Source organism: Vanessa atalanta, chromosome 29 (assembly GCF_905147765.1).
Source record: "Vanessa atalanta chromosome 29, ilVanAtal1.2, whole genome shotgun sequence".
Taxonomy (NCBI): domain Eukaryota; kingdom Metazoa; phylum Arthropoda; class Insecta; order Lepidoptera; family Nymphalidae; genus Vanessa; species Vanessa atalanta.
The window spans coordinates 602,932-625,803 of NC_061899.1; the positions used below are offsets into that span (position 1 = coordinate 602,932).

General features: G+C 36.6%; 1 protein-coding gene across 1 annotated transcript in view; it reads right to left on the bottom strand.

The window, feature by feature from the left end:
* Positions 1-22,872, bottom strand: part of LOC125075034 (probable multidrug resistance-associated protein lethal(2)03659) — a 55,327-nt gene that overhangs the window by 11,795 nt on the left and 20,660 nt on the right. The window contains exons 2-16 of the mRNA XM_047686581.1: positions 13,084-13,214; positions 12,205-12,267; positions 11,655-11,731; positions 10,843-10,945; positions 10,339-10,443; positions 9,630-9,732; positions 7,972-8,203; positions 7,235-7,391; positions 5,751-6,107; positions 5,214-5,358; positions 4,483-4,644; positions 3,678-3,807; positions 2,886-2,995; positions 1,914-2,039; positions 1,359-1,484 (exon numbers count right to left, since the gene is read on the bottom strand). Coding sequence (XP_047542537.1) covers positions 1,359-1,484; positions 1,914-2,039; positions 2,886-2,995; positions 3,678-3,807; positions 4,483-4,644; positions 5,214-5,358; positions 5,751-6,107; positions 7,235-7,391; positions 7,972-8,203; positions 9,630-9,732; positions 10,339-10,443; positions 10,843-10,945; positions 11,655-11,731; positions 12,205-12,267; positions 13,084-13,163 — 2,076 coding nt within the window. The 5' untranslated portion in view covers positions 13,164-13,214. The remainder of the gene's footprint in view (positions 1-1,358; positions 1,485-1,913; positions 2,040-2,885; positions 2,996-3,677; positions 3,808-4,482; positions 4,645-5,213; positions 5,359-5,750; positions 6,108-7,234; positions 7,392-7,971; positions 8,204-9,629; positions 9,733-10,338; positions 10,444-10,842; positions 10,946-11,654; positions 11,732-12,204; positions 12,268-13,083; positions 13,215-22,872) is intronic.

Below are 22,872 nucleotides of genomic sequence, written 5' to 3' on the forward strand. Positions count from 1 at the left end.
ACAATGAACCGAATTTGATAAAATTTTGTATAAAGCAAGCTTGAACCTCAAGAAAGGTTATTATTTTATACCTAAAACCTACGAACGACCAATACAACCCCCCCCCCCGAACAATCTCGTGGGCGTGGTGAGAGGCATTATCATAAAAATGATTGACTTCAGATTTGACCAATGTCAGACTCAGAAGGGACATTTCTTTATAATCAAAACTACTAATATTTTATTCAACATTCAAATTCCTTTATTTAATAAAGATAAACACTTATCAAAAGTCTATACCTTATAAATACTTTTCTACAGCTGACTATTAATGCTATTTATATGAACAGATAGTATCTTTAATTTTTTTCATATGTTGCCCGAGGGGGGGGGGGGCGGGGGTTGCGGTCGGAGGCTTCAAAAATATACTAATCTAAGACTAACCAAATAGTCATAAATAATAGGTTACGATACTAATGACTATAAAACAACGAAAATATTCTAGACGATGGTGATGGTGGCGTTAATGACAATGAAAGTAATGATGACGATAATCATGACTACGACTTAATCCTTTACACTTTAACGCGTATTGCTACGATACCAGATCACAAACAACTACTGCCCAATACTGAGTACGTTGGTAAAGTTAACTAACGCTTCGCTTTTCGACAGCTTTTAAATCCGCCATCGCCGTCATATTGTATACCTTGAATAGATTATTTTAATAGTTAATAATTCTCCATAATATTTGCTTTTCGCCTACCCGATTGAGCTACAGAAATGAGGAAGCCAAGCTTGTACGAAGCCAGTTAAAAATAAGTTTTTTTTTTCATTTTAAGTAGCTGGTGGTAAGTGGTCGCCATCGCGCACAGACATTGGCACTGTAAGAAATATTAACCATTTCTTACGTCGCCAAAGCGCCACCAATCTTGGGAACTAAGATGTTAAGTCCCTTGTGCCTGTTACACTGGCCCTGCCACCAAGTGAGTGCATATAATCTAATGTTGAACTTTAATGTTGATTAGCTGACTTATTAAGAAATCGATATCAAATCGATGCAGGGCGCAGGTTTTAGTATATAATATTAAATAAATAAATATTGGACAACATCACATACATTGCTCTGATCCAATGTAAGTAGCTAAAGCACTTGTGTTATGGAAAATCAGAAGTGACGACGGCACCACAAACACCCAAACCCAAGACAACATAGAAAACTATTGAACTTTTTCGGGAAAGGGAATCGAACCCTCGGAGTGGCGTACCCATGAAAACCGGTGTACACACTACTCGACCAGGGAGGTCGTCCTTAATATTATTATTATATAAGTAGAGTCACGTGCTTTAAATTTAGATTGTGGACGTGAATTACGTACCAAACTCTCCTGCTTCTCATATTTCTTCTTCTGCTTTTCTTCCTCGACCTTCTCCGTCATCTCAATCAGCTTTTCAAACTCCGCGACTCCGTTCTTCAGCTCGTGGTACGTCCCTTGAGCGACTATCTGTTGTGAATCAAGCATATATTAAAATGTTGAGTCGAGTTGTGTTTAGTTGAGTCAATTGACCCCTAAGAAATTCTTAAATGGGAGGAAAAAATATTTGATTGTTTTTAAGAAAATGGTCTATTGGTAATAAGCCCAATAACTTTGTAAGGGCCCGACGACCTGGTATTCGAATCCCAGGACTTCGGGATCTCCGGCCTTATATCAAGGCGCTAGAGCAACAATGCAGTCAGACCGCCGAGGGTCACAACGTGACGTAATCTCTTTACTTATCATGACCGACTATTAACATTTAATTTTATAGCATAGGCTAAGAAAGGCTTTCTGTAAATTGTAATTTTAAGGGAGGCAATAACTTTTGTCATTAACTAGGCTGTCTAACAGAAAAGGATGAAAGTCAAGCGGGTCAGCGGCTGGGCAGGTCCGTACCCGTCCGGCGCGCATGACGCACACGTTGTCGGCGCGCTGCGCGTACTGCACGTGGTGCGTCACGAGCAGCGTGCCCTTCTCGCGCAGGAAGCCGCGGATGCAGTCCTCGTAGATCGCCTGCGCCACCTGCACGCACGCGACGATAATTCACCTCGTGCTCGGCGGTGAAGGAAAACATCGCGAGGAAACATGCATGTGTCTAATTTCAACGAAATTCTACTACATGTGTATTCCACCAACCCGCATTGGGGCAGCGTGATGGAATACGCTCCAAACCTCTTCAAAGGAAGAGGAGGCCTTACCCCAGCAGTGGGATATTTACAGGCTGCTAATGCTAATGCTACATGACAGACTTCGAACCTGCGACATCTGTAATGGTCATTCATGTTCGACTCTAAATTATTTGAAATAAAATGCAGACAAGTCAAATATGAAATACAAAGTTTTAAATGTACTACGACAAGTATTCGTCCCAAGTAAGAGAACCTGTAGGAAATAACATACGCCCCAGTTCAGCGTATGCCTTCTCAGGTTCAGGTAGAGTCGTAAAATCACTTTTGAATCGTCATGTTCAGTGTTGAATTAAATGTAAACCTACCACGGTCCACCATTTCAATTACAGAGTCTGTAACTACGATGACATTTTTATATATTTTCAAGTCCACGCTTTTCTATCTTTAATATAATCTTGTATCTTGTAATGTTTTATTGTAATGAGCTCTAGATTCCTCTAGAACCTTCTTATCGAAACTAATACCGTACCCCAGGAAGGATGTGTTAATTTTGCGATGGCAACTAGGTGTTATTCGTTTACCTTTCCTCCTCGTGACTTTACAATGATTGTCACCATTTCTTTCATCAAGATCTATTAAGAATTCCTTATCAGAAAAACCCCGATGATTATCCATTGACCTGACCCAGGAATCAGACTTCAGACTTCAGTTTCTAACAGTCTCCTGGATGGGAGTTTACCTTGGCATCGACAGCAGCTAGAGGATCATCCAGCAGATACACATCAGCCTGCTGGTACACGCAGCGCGCCAGTGATATCCTGGCACGTTGCCCACCAGACAGAGACGCTCCTGAAATCATACCCTCATTTTAAAAACAAAATAAACTTTACTCAGATAGACTCAGTACTTAATTTTACAAGATTATATTAAATATCAAGCTACCTACAGTTTCGAATGTAGATTCTACCGAAAACTGACACGAAACTTAGTAGTTACTACTGGATCGTGTTCATATACATAACATATATATATGTTAAGAAAATAAAATTCAAGTTCCTCCTACTACCAAATATTAACTGCACGCCTTTTTGATGTATTATGTTATGTTAAGCGGTGCTAACCAGAGCATCTCTGAGTTTTCTTATGCTTAATCTGTGACCATCTCCTCTCAGCGGTGAAGAAAATTACTCTATCAACAAAGAAACTTACATTCATTACTTGGTGGCAGAACTTTGAGCAAGCCTTTGGTGGTAAGTACCACCTATCACATATTCTACCACCAAACAGCAATACTGTACTGTGTACTGTGTATTGTGTTTCGATTTGAAGGGTGATTGACTCCTTAATTCGCGAGATTGATGGTGCATTGATGATATGAGGAATGATTACACTTACCATCATTACACTCCTTATTGAGGGTCGTGTTAATAAAGAAGACGCATAGTCTAACAAGAGACAGTTAAGACCTGTAAGATACCACTTAACAGACAAGCTCATCTATTTTAAATATAAATATATATATATAACTCACCCCTCTCCCCGACGACGGTCTTGTCCCCGTGCGGTAGAATATCCAGATCGCTCTTCAGCTGGCAGCATTTGATAACTTGCTTGTACCTTCGAAGATCCAGCTCTTGACCGAAGAGTATGTTTTGCCGAACCTGTAATCAGTAAACGAAATACTTTTCTTGGACTCATCTTTGACGTCATCACATTTTTCAACCCCAATTAACTACATAAGAACTACATATCAAACGCAGCCTTTAATATTCATACGCATACACTAACAGCCAGTCCAGGCTTAGGGAGTAGGGAGGCCTAGTAAAATTGGAACTTTAGTTTTATCGATATGTCGGAGATTGGAAAGCGGAACGTCGAATCCTTATCGATTTGGGCGTATTCGGATACGGTGGTGGGCAACACTGGAGTTGACAGCTGACGGTGGTCAATGTCGTTAATGTTAATATAAGCGCACGTGCACATTTTGATTAAAACCTATCGATTGTATTCCGAGTCTTATTTCCTGAAAATACGATGGACAAAGAGTTGAGAGACGAAGATCGCCCACATTCGACATTCGTGAGATATATTTTTATCTTATCGTAGCGCCTCCTAACGGGTCTGATCTGAATCTTGGATTAACTCAAAAAAACATCAAAATCGGCCTAGCCGCTTAGAAAGTATTCAGTGACATGCACACGTAGAGAGCAGATATATAAAAATAATGTTATGGTCTGAGGGGTTGTTCTTGGATTCCTGGACTAGCCTGGATGGTATTCAATCAGTCTGCCCCTGATCAGGATATATCTACTGTAGTCTTACTGAGAGAAACTCACCGATGCTTCGAAGAGCCATGGATCCTGTGCCGCGTACGCAACCACGCCGTTAATGGACAGGTGACCACTGGTGGGGGTGATTTCACGGAGTATCGCTGAAAGCAATGTGCTCTTCCCCGAACCTACAGTTCCGACTACCGTCGTCAGAGATTCTGGTTTTATCTGCATATAAAAATAAAATACGAATATTATATCAATATCTCATAGAAAAAAATGTATGTATATTAACATTACTAGTTCTGCCGTACGGTTTTACCCGCGTTTAGTTTGTATACTCCGAATAATAATCCAATTATTGCCATTTTCATTTCTAACTAATCTTTGGTTTTGGGAAATTGTAAGCGGTTATGTTAACTTAAAAAAGACAATTATTATGATAACCGGCATGAAAATCAGTAGTCACTCTTTTTCAACATTTAAAATACAAAGTCATGTTACAATATATGTATATAATATATCCTGTCTGGACGTCAACAAGTATCAGCTCCACGCCGCTATCATCATTAGCATTAGCATTAGCAGCCTGTAAATTTTCCCACTGCTGGGCTAAAGGCCTCCTCTCCCTTTGAGGAGAAGGTTTGGAGCATATTCCACCACGCTGCTCCAATGCGGGTTGGCGGAATACACATGTGGCAGAATTTCTTTGAAATTAGACACATGCAGGTTTCCTCACGATGTTTTCCATATATAATCCAATACCGTTTGCAATGTACTATGTACTGTATACTTACATTTAAGTTGATATCGCCCAGGGCAAGGGCCATGTCGCCTTCCTTTTCACTGTTCTTCCAATGGGCCGAGTAGTTCTTCAGGCTGATCAGAACGGCTGGCTTCGTTTGATCCAGGTTCGAGTCTGATTTTATATACGTTTGTTGGCTGATGAATAACAAATAAAAAGTTAGTAATATATTTGTACAGCCTCATGCGTCAATACCTTGAAGCGTACTTAAATAAAAAGAGCGCGCGTTTGCCTGTCACAGAGGTGTGGGTTAAATTTTTGGTTTATTGGCTTGGTTTTATTTCCGAGTCATAGAAAATTTATAGTTTCAGTTGTTCTTTGTTATCAATTATTATGCATTTAAATTAATTTACGTAATTGTTATTATAAAGTCTGATAGTTATCAGTCTATTATTTTTATATAAAAATGCATTTTTAGTTTTGTTCGGTCTACCGCAACAAATATTCGTTAGCCACAGTTGCTATTCTCTACCCGTTAGCCCCCCCCCCACTGGACCCAAAGACCAATCAATATAACAAAGCAACATACCCGTTACCGATTTTCTCGAACACCCCGTTCACGGGTTGACTCTTCTCATCGATTTTCACCAAATCGACGCCATCTTGGTTATTCACTTCCGGCAGCAACAGGAACTCTTGTATCCTCTTGACGCTGACGTACGCCTCCAGCGTGAAGGTTATCGCGAGGGGGAGGAAGTCCACGAGCGAATACTTTAGTATATCGTAGTACGAAAATATAACGAACACTTTGGCGGCTGTGAGGTCGTTTTTAAACGATATGAATGATATTATACTCAGAAATATGGCAACTTTTGTGTTCAATTTGACGCACGATATCATTACGGCTCGCAGCCACGACATTTTCTTTATAACATTCATTTCTTTCCTGAAAAAAGGAAAAATAATACTGTGTTTTATTTTTGTTATTCGAAGATTCTTCTCTCTTTCTTTCTATCTCCCTTACACACCCACGCACATATATGCGAACACGCTTATGCACACGCACGCACACTAACACATATACGTGTATTCGTTGTAAACATTGTCGTATTGCTTATTATAAATAATACAAGTTACTTGTGCTATGAACTAAATATTCGCACTTGGGAAGGATGATTGGCTATCTTAAACACACGTTATTATTATTATCTAACAAGGATAAGACCAAACTGCGCTATAAAATTGCTCATTTCAAACATCCTTATTTTAAATAAATAAAAGTATTATTAATATATTCAGCAATCTGTGCGAGATCAGCGTGGGTAGCTTCTTGTCGTAAAAATAAGGGACCTTTGTCCATGTGGAACATTTTGGGGGGCATTTTTTGTGGCTGTTATTCACCTTTTACTTATAACTATGTTTATAATAATCCTTAACTTATGGTCTCATAATAAATTGCAATCTAATCCAGGAAGGTCAATGTTTATAATGTGACTTAACTAACTTGATCTTATACGATCGCGGTTTTATATCAGAGAAACCAATAAGTGTTATTCTGTATTTGACAATTCACTCGAGTGACATCAAAGAGTACATCTCTTCCTTTCTCTTCAGACATACTTATATTAAATTAAATCATTTCCGTAAAATACAACGATTAGAAGATTTTCTTGGTAGAGAAATATCTCCGTGTAATAGAATTTGTGATATAACTAGGATTTCGAAGGTGTCCCCAAGATATCTTCCTTGACCGCCGTGTACGAGAGGAATTCTGAGGTCTGGCCACAAAAGGTCATAGTTTACCATTTACCAAACCATTACCATTGAAAAATATAAACAATTTCTTCCAAATCTGCATAAGCTTAACATTACTAATACCAACGAGACTGATCCTATTCTGACTAACCAAAAGTATTGGTAACTACTGGCCCTTTCAGCCAAGCCCCAGAAATTAAAACAATATGAAAATTCTGGGGTACTTTCCCGGGTTTGATCAGCAATTTAGATTAACGTGTTCCAACTACAAAACAAATCCTCTTTTGTAATTATAAGCCAAAAGTGAAGTATTCTCACCTCCTCGCTTCGCCAATGATTCCAGCGAAGGCGTTCTCCCACGCGGACATTTTGATGGCTTCTATGCTTTGGATAACTTCGTTCATCAACCTGATGCGGTTGTCCGTCCTGATCGCGGTCTGATGACGGAATCTTGACGAAACTTTGCCGAGATAACCTGGTGAAGAAATTATTTTCGAATGTTAATTATTGTTTATGATAGTGATGTTAATGGTAGCTATTTTTAAAAGAAAGTCTCCAAATTCGACGAGTCATGAGATAGAGAGACTATCTGCACAGTGGTTTTACGCGATTTCCAAGGGACGAACTTCCAACCCTCCTCAGGTTACAATGGAGCATATCATATTAGTAAAACTGAAGAATTTTTTTTACAAAATCAAAATACACTTTATCCAAGTAGACCTTTACGAGCACTTTTGAATTTTTATTTTACAGAACTTTATTAAGTTAAGGTACCACCGATTTGTAATGCAGATTCTACCGAGAAGAACCGACAGAAAACTCAGTTTCTCAACCTCTTTTCCGACATTTAAAAAACAACATGTACCTACGCGTTTTGTTATCATCTATATATTCTTTTGTTGAATAATATACCTTATTTATTAATGTGTTTTAACAAATGATTCGAATTTATGAATCGGCAAAGTTAAAAATATCTGCGGAATTTTATTATGACCACCAAACCAACAAGGCAGTCAACCAATAAATAAATCATTTAAAAAAATACAACAACTCACCCTGTAGAGGTATGAACATCAGAAGGAAAGCTACTCCAATTAGAGTAGCTACCCCTATCTGTCTGTACATCAGGTATACGATAATAACACTCTCGATCGGAGTCCGGACCAGGTCGACCATGAACAAGCTCGCCATGTCGAACCTCTGCGCGTCCGTAGTTAGTAAGTTGATAACGTGACCAGCCAGACCCTCAGTGGCTTTACCTCCTGAGGACAGATCTAGACGAAGGAGCTGGAATTTTAATTATTTATCTGTTAATAATAAACTGACAGAGATGGATATATATGCAAGTCTTGCCCCACAAATTAACAACTTTGACGCGATATCATTGGTCAAAATCTTGAATAATCTATGGTACTATTTATGGATACATATAATAATGACGTTACGAATGTCGGCGAAGTTGTTATCTGAACTTTTTAAGTAAAATTAAAGTGGATAAAAGTAGTTAAGTGAAGTAATGTTATTTTATATTTTTTTTAGCATTAGCAGCCTGTAAATTTTCCCACTGCTGGGCTTAAGGCCTCCTCTCCCTTTAAAGAGAAGGTTTAGAGCATATTCCACCACGCTGCTCCAATGCGGGTTAGTGGAATACACATGTGGCAGAATTTCGTTGAAATTAGACACATGCAGGTTTCCTCACGATGTTTTCCTTCACCGCCGAGCACGAGATGAATTATAAACACAAATTAAGCACATGAATATTCAATGGTGTTGCCGGGGTTTGAACCCGAAATCATCAGTTAAGATGCACGCGTTCTAACCGCTGGGCCATCTCGGCTCATAATTTAAATAAAGATATATCAATCAAGAACTGTTAGTAGTGCACAATATAGCTGAGCTATTAGGAATAGATATACATATTCCATAATATACATATCTACGGTTTGTTTATCTTTCCTTCTTCACTTGGAATTGGATTTAGACATTAGTATAATGAATATTAAAAGATTCACCACCAAGAATCAAATCTAAAATGTTATATATATAATGTCTGTCTAGCTCACCCTTCAGGATAAGACAAAATAATAATCAATAAGGATATGTGGGTAATACCAACAATCAAACAAGTAGCCAAAGGATAAAACGGGACATTATTAATAAGACTTCGCTGTCCGTTCGTCCGTCACCAGGCTATATATCAAGAACCACAATAGCTACAGTTGAAATTTTCATCAATTATGTATTTCTGTTGTCGCTACAACAACAAATACTAAAAACAAAATAAAATAAATATTTAAGGGTATAAAAAACGCCATTATTTGCCTATTTTTGCTCGATATCATTAAACCTACTTTTACCTATTCAATGGGTATGGAATTCTTCGTGCGCGAGTCCGACTCGCACTTGGTCGGTTTTTTTTATTAATATACGAACGCAAAAGCGGACCAATGATGATAAGTGGTTGCAATTACCCATTGAATACGGCACCGTACAAAATTAAACATCCCTATTGCCCATGCGTCACCAATTTTGGGAACTAAGATGTTATGTCCCTTGCGCTTGAGCTACCGAATATTTTTCACCTGAAGCCTAGTTGATTAGTTGTTTTATAACCAAAACGATCAATCAGGTGTTCATGATAATTCGTAAACCAAATTAAGGATCACGACAAAAACTTGGTCAGCATGTATTGGTCAATTATATCAAGTCATACCTTTCTGTATATGAGCGAGCAACACGCCACCCTGATCTTCATAGCCATGTCCAGTAGCAACAATAACATCGGATGCATCATACTCGCATTTATTGCCATGAAGCTGAAACGAAATACAAATATATACTCTTGGAATACAATGACGTCAAAGTGGGAACAGTTTCCATAACTTACAAAAATATCCCCCAACTAGCACTATACAATTACAAGCTTGTTTGCCAAGAACATATAAGTGAGCGGACTGACAAATGAACCACTTTGTGATGAGAGGTCACCGCCGCCCATAGACATTGGTACTAAAAGAAATGTTAATCATTTCTCAAATCACCAAGGCTCCAACGTCTCGCTCGTCTCGGCTCGTCTGCTCCAACGGTCATCAGTTCGACGTACGTGACCAGCATATAACCACTTCAGTCGCCTAATCATTCAAACTATGTTGGTAACTGGATTTTTACGGATAACGTCATTCCTGATTTTCAGGAATCAAAAGATCCTGAGAGCATAGCTTGCTCCGCGAGTGACCTTAAATTTGTGGACTAGTTCCACACTTAGAGTCCACATTTCGGAGCAGCAAAATTTATCAATTATTTATAGTTAACATGACCTAATTCTACACTGGAACTGACTCCACACCAAAGAACTCCTCAATGATAAAAATCGTAGGCGTGACTTTTTTTATATAAAAACTCTGGAAGAAAAAAATACTCACCCGACCAGACCCACAGCGTATAAATAAGCCTCGTAATCCTTAACTCCAGAGTGTGAGGGAGAAAAATAATTGATCAAACCCTCAAGGCACATCGGTATCGATAATCTGAAATAGACAGACGTAGGTACATTGTTATATTTAGCGTATTTAGGAACAATGCATAAATTGAAACGTTGATAATTGTCCATGGTATGATTTTGACGTATGACGTAGGCAGTGTAACGAACTATTACACTCCTCCTATCCTGCAAATAACATCATCCATCCCTTGGCTTGTGTTCTTCAAGTGTGTGAAAACCAAGGGAGCGATCCCAAGAAGAAAGTGTTTTCGAAAGTAAGAATCCAGATTTTGAGGTAACTCCCCCTTTTTACTCATCTTAATACAGTCATCTTAATCAGACAGACCATTTGCCATCTAAATCTTATATTATAAACAATATAAGGCGACTTATACCCATATATACAGAACGTTATCAAAACGCCATTTTTCCGGACCTATCTTACCTTATACAACAATCAATAACAGCGAATATTAAATTAAACACGACGAACTTAAGTCCGTATATCTTGTATATGGCAGTAAGTAGTGAAGGCACTTCTCCTTTACCTGAAAAAAAAAATCATTAGAAGTTACGAGAAAAAGGCGGCAAAAGTTCATTAATATACGAGCTTCAAAAAGAGTAATTAGTAAGTTTCTTGTCGATTCCAAATGGTTACAATCTTCATTCAGAATTTGTTATAGTTTTTACATTTACTTGGTCGTGCTTTGTGCTTTGTGGGTACGTAGCGACCACTCATCAAATAAACGCCAAATAGAAATACTTGACAGTTTTGCGTTACGGTTTGAAGGGTGAGTGAGCTAGTGTAACTACAGGCTCAATCGACATATTTTTTTGGAGTTGACATGAAATTTGTGAATAAGGGTTGATAATACATGTAACCACTCACTACCATATCAAAAATAAAAAATGTCTTAAGTACATTCGAATTTTAAACCGGGTACAATTTTTTCGTACCGTTGATTCAATTTTTTCGATAAATTGAAAAAAAAAATGTATTCAAGTAGGCTAATAAAAGCCTTTAATCCTCATGTCACCGTTTCTTTCAAAAAGATCGATATTTACGTAAATATACATAATATTGTTGCAAACATATTGTAAAGCAAATCTAGGTACTTACACCCAATATATTAAAAACGTCCCTAAGAGTCTCGACCTCCAAGATTACAAAGAGATATCAGAGTATGTCAACTATTTGCCCCATAAATAATTGTCACCTGCAGATTATAAGTAAATTAGTTGAATAGTTATACTCACTTTGTTTCCCTAATTCCTGCTTCCATTGCTCACCCATAACGTCGCCCCGAGGTGCTGCCCGATGGCCGGGCGTACATCTGCAATTATACATTTAATTCGTATAATACTGGTCATAAAATGTACCTGTGTCCTTATTGACAAGCGCAACGATTCACCTTATTCCGTCATTATTTATCAAATGTGTTAGTGATCGAACAACTGGCCCACCTGACGGTAAGTGGTCGCCGCACATTGGCACCATAAGAAATATAACCATTCCTTACAACACCAATGCTACACCCACCTTGGGAACCAAGATATTATGCTCAATTACACTTCAAAACGAAACACATCAATACTCAGTTTCTTTTTTATATGATCGGTGGCAAACGAGCAGGAGGCTCACCTGATGGAAAGTGACTACCACCGCCCATGGACATCTGCAACACCGGGGAGCTTGCAGATGCGGTGCCAAAATTGTAAAATGTTGAATTGTCGGTATTGTCAATATTAACGCAGGCCATATTTTATTTCAGTAATAGTAATTTTTCAGTATGTACGTCATCCTCACCTGTACATGTCTGATATGCTGAGCTGACCTTTTCGTCCTTTCATGAAAATTGGACGAGTGTACCTGGAAACAAAAATATGTTAATGATAGCCTGTAAATGTCCAGATTAATAAAAATCCAATTCGTCTCTAAAGGAACTTCGCAACTAGTAAAGAAACCAAGACCAGCACGATTGGTCTTAGCGGCCAAGTGCAAAACATTCACATGGTTTCCTTGGTGCTATGGTCTTAAGCCGAAGTTGCGCGCATTAAATGGCCACTACACCAACGACGACTCTAGCCTGTCGAGTACCTTAAGAAGACAGTTGGGCACATACACGTGCAAAAGACTGACATCCTACACGATCACGTTTCACTTGACAACCGAGCATTAGATTAGAAACACATTACACATGACAATTCTATGGTGCTTGCTCTGTCTGAACCTACAATATTGGATCACGTGTTCTTACCACTGGGACGTCTCGACACATATTGTGTCAGTTATGCGTTCCAACTCACGGATAGAAAGCTTGTTCATAAAACGTTAATATTGAAGGACAAACGTACAAAGATATAGTTCATCTGAGAAAACATACATACATTCATATATTCATTGATATTACTGTATGGAGGACGGACAAATGAGCCACCTGATGCTAAGATCATCATTGTCCATAGACATTGAAGTTGGAAGAAATATTAACATAGATGTTAAGTCCCTTGTGCCTTGCTCACCCATCAAACCGGAACACAACAGTACTAAATATTTCTGTATGTGTTTGGGGTATGTGATTAAAGGTACCACCTAGGCGGGCACAAAGCCTTACCGACAAAGTAACGCTATTAATTTCTACACAAGACACAACAATAAAAACGATAAAATGTCTACGTAGCTTACCAAAAACATATTTTCGATAATATGTTAGCCCTCTCGCGCGGGTTCTGCTTCCTCTCCGTGTCGAAATAGCCGGGATCCATCGTTACTAATGCTCTTGATTTCCCTCTTTATTGTTCACATAATTCGACTACCTGAAAAGGGACATTTTGAATTAATAATCTCGGTATAATCTACTTTCCGAACCAGTATATATTAATATAATTTAAGTATATAGTAATTTAATTCAACGCAAATGACAGTTCAATTTTATAAGACTATTAAGCTTATTACTGGTCTGGATCTCTCGCCGAGGCTCAGTAATAATATTAGCCGTTATGTCGGTTTTTGAGAGAATAAAATCCGTTTGTTTTTTCTCTTAAGAATGGTTAAGTTGATCCAGATCATCATGTTTCAAACCCAGTTTACTGGTTAAGGAAGACTTATAGAGCGTAATAGTAATTTGTGTGACCAAGCTCTTTAAAAAAAAAATACCCCTCTTTTTACTGATTACCTTCCTCGCGTAAAAATAAAATAATAACACTTAAAGATTCTTGCCAGTTCTTGAATCGAATCGGTGTTAGCTTTATATTAAGAGCGCTTATGACATTAGATTAACCATTTTCATGACATTTTTTAAAATTATTGTGAGCCAAATATTTGTCAGTTGCTTAAACAAAAATACTTATAATAGAAGTTTTTTTTTTTTTTATTTATATAATTAGTTATTTGTTAAAAATATATTTTTTCAAAAATGTCTACATTTCAGTATAAATTGAACGCTGTTTCACCTATAAAAATGAGTTGTAAGTTGTTTCTATAAACAGTAAATAAACGAGCAGATTGCCTGTATTAAGCTTCAAACTTCATGTTATTTCTACAAAACTACTTTGATAAACGAATAAATACTTATGCAATTAGAAAGATTAAGTCTATGAATGTTGATGAAGAATTTTTTTTATTTTAAATTACGATACATTATTTATTTTTTTTTCAATATTAAGTATCAACATCGAAACGCATTGCGCAAATTGACATACCGCGCCGAGCGCTCACAGAGGGAGGACGTCTCGACTGCCGTGGAACACTCACGCATACACGTCAGTTAAACTTATTCAACAAGTTTTTTTTTTTTATGACAATAAATTTTAGCTTCAAAGAAGAAGGTTCTCAATTCAATTGTATTTTGTATTATGATTTGTTCAAAACCACGCATTTATTAGGTACTTTACTACTTACTAACTTACCACGTACTTTAAATAAAAACAAACATTATTGTCTTTACTTTATTGTATTCATTTATGAAGTCATCATTTATTTGCCTTTTACAACTAGACTACCAGTGGTCTTATCATACAACAGATAGACTACAAGTTATGGCGGCAAGTGTTTATAATAAAATTACTCAAGAAAACGTAAGAACAATAAAATTTACGGTTACTATGAGTGACAATGGGAATTGATGTTTTACACAAAGTTTTCGTTTTGATATATGAACTGTGTATCATCATCATTACATAGTATATAACAGTCGTTTACCTCTGTTTGTCCCTATGTATGCTCAGATCTTAAAAATTAAAAAAATACTTTCTTTTTCAAAGATAGATTGAATCAATAGAAAGGTTTATATGTATAATACATACACAATATAGTAGAGAAACACTGATAATTTTAGAGGCTTCTGAAGTGATGTCGTAAATAAACACATTTTTGCGCTTACATTGCAAACGCTGACTGAACCCTACGTGATAGATCAAAATAATGTACTACAGTATTATAAAAACACACCTTAAAAAGGTTTTCAAAACAGTCCGCGATAGTTTTTCATTTGATTAACCATTTTTTATCCTTTACTTTTTACGACAAATAATGGCTTATTTTCGAAGCGATTTTAGCAATCTAGACACGCGGTAGCGTGTCAGCCAAGTTCTAGTAATATAACATAGCGGCTTGTATTGTCTAACAGAATCTTGTAACACATTCTGTAGTATACTTAGTATCAGTATTGCACCCGTGCGAAGCCGGGGCGAATCGCTAATATCCAATATTACAAATATTTCAGTAACTTATTATGATTCGTATGTAATTTTATTTTCTATATAATTGAAAATAAACCTTGCAATAGTATCACGACACTTCATATCGATTGGCTTGACTATAATTGTTGTGCATATACACGTATTGCAGTTACACAGACAAGCTTACAAATGTCAGAAGCTGAGAAGAAGCAACAGGGAGAAGCGCTCTTAAAAAAAAAAAGTCAGTGTGGGCCACGTCTTCCAAGAAGACGACAAGCTCGCGAAGTCCAGCGTAGATCTGCTGGTGTTTAGTAAAAATATAAAATAACGCCACAATTTATAAAAATAAAATGTAAAAAAAAGGCACGGGCAACTGTGAGCCCGTGAATGTTGTATATTAAAAAAAAAAAAAAAAAAGAAGCGCTCTTAATCCAACTCTGTAACATTACGATTCAAAAGAGCTTTTGAGCCTACTTGTATATAGAATATTCTGATTTAAAAATGAGACTCATATATTCAATTAATTATATATATGTTAGTATTTCTTATCAACGTGCGATATATCGTTGCATTATCCTGGAAGATCACGGATTAATGTCATATCATAATGTCTCCAAAATTCGGCCGTCAGAGACCGTCCTTGATCTAAAGTGGGAGCGTCGCGGTATCGTATTTTCTTAATAAGACAAATTTAGAGCGGAAATCTGATTGCACGAAAGATTCCTTTGAAGTTTTCCGACATCGAATATCGAAACCAAACGAATTAACAAACTCTAATATTAAAATTCAATTAGTTTTGAGAGCTTACTTGAATAAAGTATATTTTGATTCGATTTGATTACGAACCATGAATTTCTGACATAGATGACCAGAGTATTAGAACATCAACACAATAAATGTTGGTTATTTTCACAGTATTATGACATATGGCATATTACTAACGCTGCAGATATTGAATTTGTTTTTATTTTACCAAAAGAGAGCAATCCGGTCTATTTATAATCTTGGAGTTAGAGACTCTCTTCGGGCTGTTTTTAACAAAGTAGGAATACTCTGTTGCGTCACAATATATTTACAACAATATTATGTACATTCACAGTGGCATTGATCACTGTGATAAAATCAGTGATAATCATTGTAAGTGCACAAGAAGTAAGGGTAAGTTTAGAACGCCAAGTTTTCGACTCCGCGAAGTCAATAAATCATTCTTGGGGCAAGGTATCCGCTTCTATAATAAAATTCTGCAGACATTTGTAACTTTGCCGTTTTATAGATTCAAGTCAATTGTAAAAAGTACATTGGTAAAGAAGGCATATTATTCGATACAAGATTATAATGATGATAAAAAAGCGTGGAGTTAATGCTTGTTGACTTCCAGGCAGGAGACATAACATAATATAATTGTATTTAACTAACATGACTGTATTTTTATATGTTGAAAAAGAGTAACTACTGAGTTTCTTGCCGGTTCTTCTCGGTAGAATCTACATTCCAAACCGGTGGTAGCTTTACTTTAAATAGTTTGTTAAATGACGATTCAAAAGTGCTCGTAAAAGCCTACCTGAACAAAGTATATTTTGATTTGAATGATTCGACGTGAAGTGAAGATGAATGTTTCTGACATAAAGCCAAGACGAAACGAACTGTTGCCGTCGCGATACGTCGTTTAGATGTGCCACCGACGTTGATAGATAACAATACACATAAATAAAATAAACTAAACATACAGTTTCGTAAGTCATATAAAACCAAAAGTACTTTACTATATAAGAAAGAAGACGATATGAGGATAACGCGAGAAAACAAACATTAGCATTTTTTTTAGCATTTGCAGCCTGTAAATTTTCCCACTGCTGGGCTAAAGGCCTCCTCTCCCTTTCAGGAGAAGGTTTGGAGCATATTCCACCACGCTGCTCCAATGCGGGTTGGCGGAAAACAAACAATACCATATATTTTATAGCGACACGCCCCGGTTTCGCACGGGTGCAATGCTGATACTAAATATACTAAAGAATGTCTTTATATACAGCGTTAATAGTTTTAAAGTCATAGATAATACAAATCGATATGTCCCTACGTTTTAAATCTTCGAAAATATTCATTTAAATTACATGCTGTAAATGGCCATATTGATTTGTATTAAATTCACAATGTGTTTAAGGTACTTAATTGTATAAGGATTAATGCTTTTTGCTTAAAATCGTTTCGAAAATAAGCCATTATTTCTCGTAAAAAGTAAAGGATACAAAATGGGTATTATTTTTGTAGATCTTTTTAAGATGTCCAATTCTGTAGTACATTATTTTGATCTATCTGGTAGGATTCAGCCACAGTTTGATTTTAGCGCCAAAAAAGGTGTTTATTTACGAAGTCACATTAGAAACTTCTAAAATTATCAGTGTTTCTATACTATATTGTACATTTATTATACATATAAACCTTCCTCTATAATCACTGAATCTATTAAAAAAAAACTGCATCATAATCCGTTGTGTAGTTTTAAAGATCTAAGCATACACAAGAACAGACAGGCAGCGGTAAGGAGTTTGTTTTATACTATGTTATGATATAGTCTTTAGCCTTAATTCATAGATAAATCGGATTTACAGATCGTGAGATAGACACTAAAAATAACAAACTCTCATGTTTGTAATATTACACAACAGTATAGATCTAATTCAGTTGAAACCAACCATCTCCTTCTAGCAACCTCCTTTAGCGACATAAACGTTCACTAACGAAAATACCATTAGAAATATCAACTTTAATAAGGTGAATTTTATCCGTACGAAACCGGACCACTCAGTAGGTAACAGTATATTTGTAATATTTTATCAACATAGGAAAAAAATGGCGTTCATATAACGCTGACAAATCTACGTGAGAAAGATGATAATGGAAAAAAAATTACATCATCGTCAATTGTAACTGATTTGTCATAAAAAAAAAATCACAACAAAAAAATAGACATAATATAACAGGAATATAGCAGCAGTCCCGATTGATTTTCAGGCATATTGAAGAGTTCCATTGCCTCTCCAAACTCATCATCAGATTTACGAAATTTAAATGGGATCATTTTGGAATAATCACCTTTCTATCAAATCCTTCTATGACGAAGTTATTCCCAAACAATCATAAAATATAAATGTAGACTATATCCATATATAGTCCATATCTGAGTTCGGTTAAGAAATAGACGTCATCTCGTTATATCTTCTTGCTAAAAATATATCACTACAAAATAATATAACTAAAGTACAGAAGAACAAGAAAAGAGCGTACTTATTTCTTAAAGGCTGGCAACGCACCTGTAACCCCCCTGGTGTTGCAGATCCATGGGCGGTGGTAATCACTTTCCATAAGGTGAGCCTGCTGCTCGTTTAAAAAAAAAAAACAAAAACAAAACTTTTAATACCATACAAAACAAAGTACAAAAAGACGATCCGTAAATAAATAATTATACGTAATCATGATTTGCATGACATTCAAGAGATATTCAAGGAATCGTGAAACAGGAAATTTAACAACATATATATATTTATATGTTATCAGTGTTATCTGATTTGAAAAAACAAAACGAAGGTCACCAAAAACATACATACACTTAAACCAAAAATGGCTTTATCCTAATATTGCTTGACGACACAGGGTTAATAATTATGGCGAACCTGCTAATAGGCCATCTGATGGTAAGTGATCACCACTGCTCATAGACATTGGGACTACAACAAATATGAACCATTCCTTACGTCGCCAATGCGCCACCGACGTAAGGTACTAAGTTGTTACACTATGCCTGTAGTTACACTGGATCACTCGCCGTTCTAACCGGAACTTAACAGCACTGAATATTGCTGTCTAGCGCGAGAATATATGAGATTGGAAACCACCCAGACGAACTCGCATCACACCCACCACCAAGTATTTTGTTGGGCAAACGCTTTTACAAAAATAAACCAGAAACCGCTCGAAATTATTCAAACGCAAAATTCAAAAAAATATATTAAGAAACGCTTGTGTGTTAAAGGATGCAGAATTAGAATGAAAAAAAAAAACTTGGGAATAAAACGAACGCCTCCAGGCCGTTTCAAATAGAAATATGAAAAATTACATTTTAAATACAATATTGTTGAAAAATAAAATATACTTTAAAAAGTCCTCTGAGTCTCTTACTATACTACAGATTCCTCTCCTGTCATAATTGTGATTTGAGAGCTCAAAAGATGACCCGTATTCCGATCTAATGTTCGCTCCGTATCTTTATATCTATTCAAGAAACTCATTAATATCATCCTAATGCCATATTCTATCGATAAACCTTCCCTGTCATGATAAGCTATCAGCCATTACAACTGATATGATCAGTGATGGCCTAGAGCACCGAGAATTCTATACCGATATTCAGTATTCTATACCAGTATTCTATACCGATGCATAAATTAATGATGACGACGACGATAACCTCGTGACCGAATTTAGTCACGGTGACAATTCAAGAGAAACTCCATCTCATAAAGAGATGGGACGGCAAATCCGCCACAACAGGAAAGTTCAGGCGTCGGAGCAATGTCTCTACGTGATTTCCGAGGCAATGGAGTTTACACCCTTTCAAGTACCAGACTCAGAACTGCTACTCAGATTTTCTCGACAGGAAAACCCCATATATTTCTATTGACCAGATTCGTGTCTTGATCTTCGATATCTCTTACATTGATGTTCAAGCGACCTTACAAGCCATTACACAGTTAATGGCAGGGCCGGATCTACCGTATGGCTTTTTGGGCTTCAGCCCAGGGCCCCGTGGATTCAAGGGGCGGCCAGCTAAGACAAGTTAATGTAAAAAATAGTCGATTATGCGAAAGAATCCATCATTCTATTAAATTAAACAGATCGTATGGTTTGCAGCCCTGCGAATCCTGCAATTAATCAAACCCATTCAATTAATTTAATTCAAGTCTACGTACAGGTGTGTCTTAAGTGGGGCACCGAAGTAGTGTTAGCCCAGGGCTCCCTAAACTCACGGTCCGGCCCTGGTTAATGGCAATTGTAAATTTCCGTGACGATGATTAAATTAAATGTTCCGAAGAAAGCAAATATGACTCTATTATTAGTTTGAAGGTTCAGAATGAGATAATTATATATTTTCTCTATCTAGACAAATATGAATGACCTTTTATTTGCAGCTGATAACGGTTATGCATAGATACTAACAGACCGTATATGAGTGAAGAATCGTGGTCTTACTTCATTAATATTAATTAATTGAAAATCTCTTGAACAAAAAAATTAATCATAAATCTGTTTATCCGTCGTGACATAAAAAGTAACAATCGCGGGGGACTCCTCTTATATGAAACGTATGTCTATTGAAATTATAGTTATGAAAATTGTAGGAGTCGGTCGTCGCTTCGCACGCATTTTCGGTGTTGGTCGTTAAGGTACTACCTAACCTAACTTCATACCAAATGCCATCAAAATCGGTACAATAGTTTCCCGTGAAAGCGTAACTCTTACTTTCGTATTTGGCGCGCAAAGGGTGTCATGAAAACGATGAAGTTGCGCGCTAAACTCCCAATTAAGTGCCAGGTCATTGACTTCAACATTATGAAACTTCGTATCGAAAGAGATTTCTCTTGTATAAAATAATAAATGTGTAGGTAACACTAACTACTGATTTTCTCACGCGGTCCTCAGATAATTCATATAATTTAGTTTTAGAAAACACATATGTCGGACCGTTTGGAACTCGGAAAACTGCTGATCGTGTATATAAAAAATTCTAGAGTTTTTCTGTCGAAAAATTTTCAGTAGCAGCGCAGTCTCGAAATTGGAAGTGTTTTCAGTCCCGTGCCTCCGAAAGCACATAATGTTGGTTCTGCGGCTGGAGTCATCCCGGTCGTGATGGTTTGCTGCCTCACCGGATTATGAGCATATGGACTTCTTCTTATTTGGACGATATTTTCAAAATATTTTTAGAGGTTGAATAAGAACATTTGTCTCATAAAGACACGTAACTGTGTCAAGTTTAATCATCGTCAAGAACTCATTAGATTCAATTAGAAATAAATATTACATGTAAAGTTGTTGTTGCGAACCTGAAATGTACGCAAAATTAGTAAAATAAAACGTATGAATTTGAAAATTATTATATAAATAATATACTAGTTGAACCCGCGGCTTTATCCGCGCGAAATTTATACAACACAAACTTTCAACCACCGTTTTACTCCCTTAGGGGTGGAGCTTTCTGAGATTTCGTGATCAATCATTGAATGGCATTTAACTTTTATATATATAGGAGATTAGCAAAACCCGGAATACTTGGCCCGACAGATTATAAAAAATACTTCTAAGTAAATCTTTTGGTCATATTTTATCAATCTGTGAATTCACCGTGATATACACGTAAGATATTCGTCGTTATTTTATTTAAACGTAAGAAGTCAGGACCTTAGATAATTTAAACATCTTGATAAGAGTTGAACTACAAATGAACTAAAATTAATGTGCCAGCTTTATTATCTCTGTGTGCGTGTCTCGCCGAACGTCACGTCACAAGTGTGCGTGTTTTTTCGACGCGTTCTTTGATAGTCTATCTAAAGTCTAGACATATAACTAAACAAAGGTCAGGGCCGGTAGCTAGTATCTATATATAAACATGCGAAGACATATCGAGGAAAGTTTAACTTTTTTATCTTGGTACCGAATCTCTTCATAAATTACAAAACGGCCAGTCATTCTGACGATTACAAAGGCAACGCTGCCATTGCATAACCGTACGATACTAACTAGAGCACGAGATGAATTATAAACACAAATTGAGCACATGAAAATTCAGTGGTGCCAGCCTGGGTTTGAACCCGAAATCATCTATTGAAATGAACACGTTCTAACCACTGGGCCATCTCGGCTGACTGGGTCATCTCGCCTCAATTATTTTAATGATTAATAACTGTTTGATTATTAAATTAATAATAGTGAATTCTGAGATGTTAAGCTAGTCTGAAATATTTTAGCGTCCATAAATAGGCGTTATATTGAGTGAATAGTTCCCCCAACGAAGTTTGTTATAAAAGGCCGAGCCTTTATTATCTCGGTGTGCGTAACACACGCTTGATACCCTAACCAAAACTAATATAACTTTACTAGTGCGTTGACTTAGTGGTCACTATATTCTTCGACGCGTTCCCATCTTTTACAGTCTACAACATATATACAAATAACATTCGCTATACACACTATGAGTAAAAGACTTATTTGAACAGCTGACATATTTTTGTCTTTCAAAATATACAGTAAATATGTATGTCGTTCACGATTCACAATACAATATTATATTTAGCCTTTGTTTTACGGAGATATACAGAATGACTGTTTGAATACTATCAATATTTAAGGACGTGGTATTTGACTATCATATATGACAAAACGAAAATACATATAACATAAATATTAATAAACTTGTAAGTAAAGTTAACCAAAATCTATGTAATAAATTACGCGTCGTGTGGACACCCTAGTCAAAGTCAAAAATCTTTATTCAATATAGAAGTGTTAACACTTGCTTATTGATTGTCAAAAATCTACCACCGATTCGGAATTTAGCACCTCGGACCTGAGAAGAACCGGCGAAAGAACCATTTTGCATGTACAATAATAATTATATTTTAGTTATTTGAAACAGCCTGGAGGCGATCATTTCATTCCCAAGGTGTGCAGTCAACTAAAAAGTAAATAGTGTTGTAATATCCTTCAGCACACAAACGCTCTTTAACGATTCTTTTGAATTTTA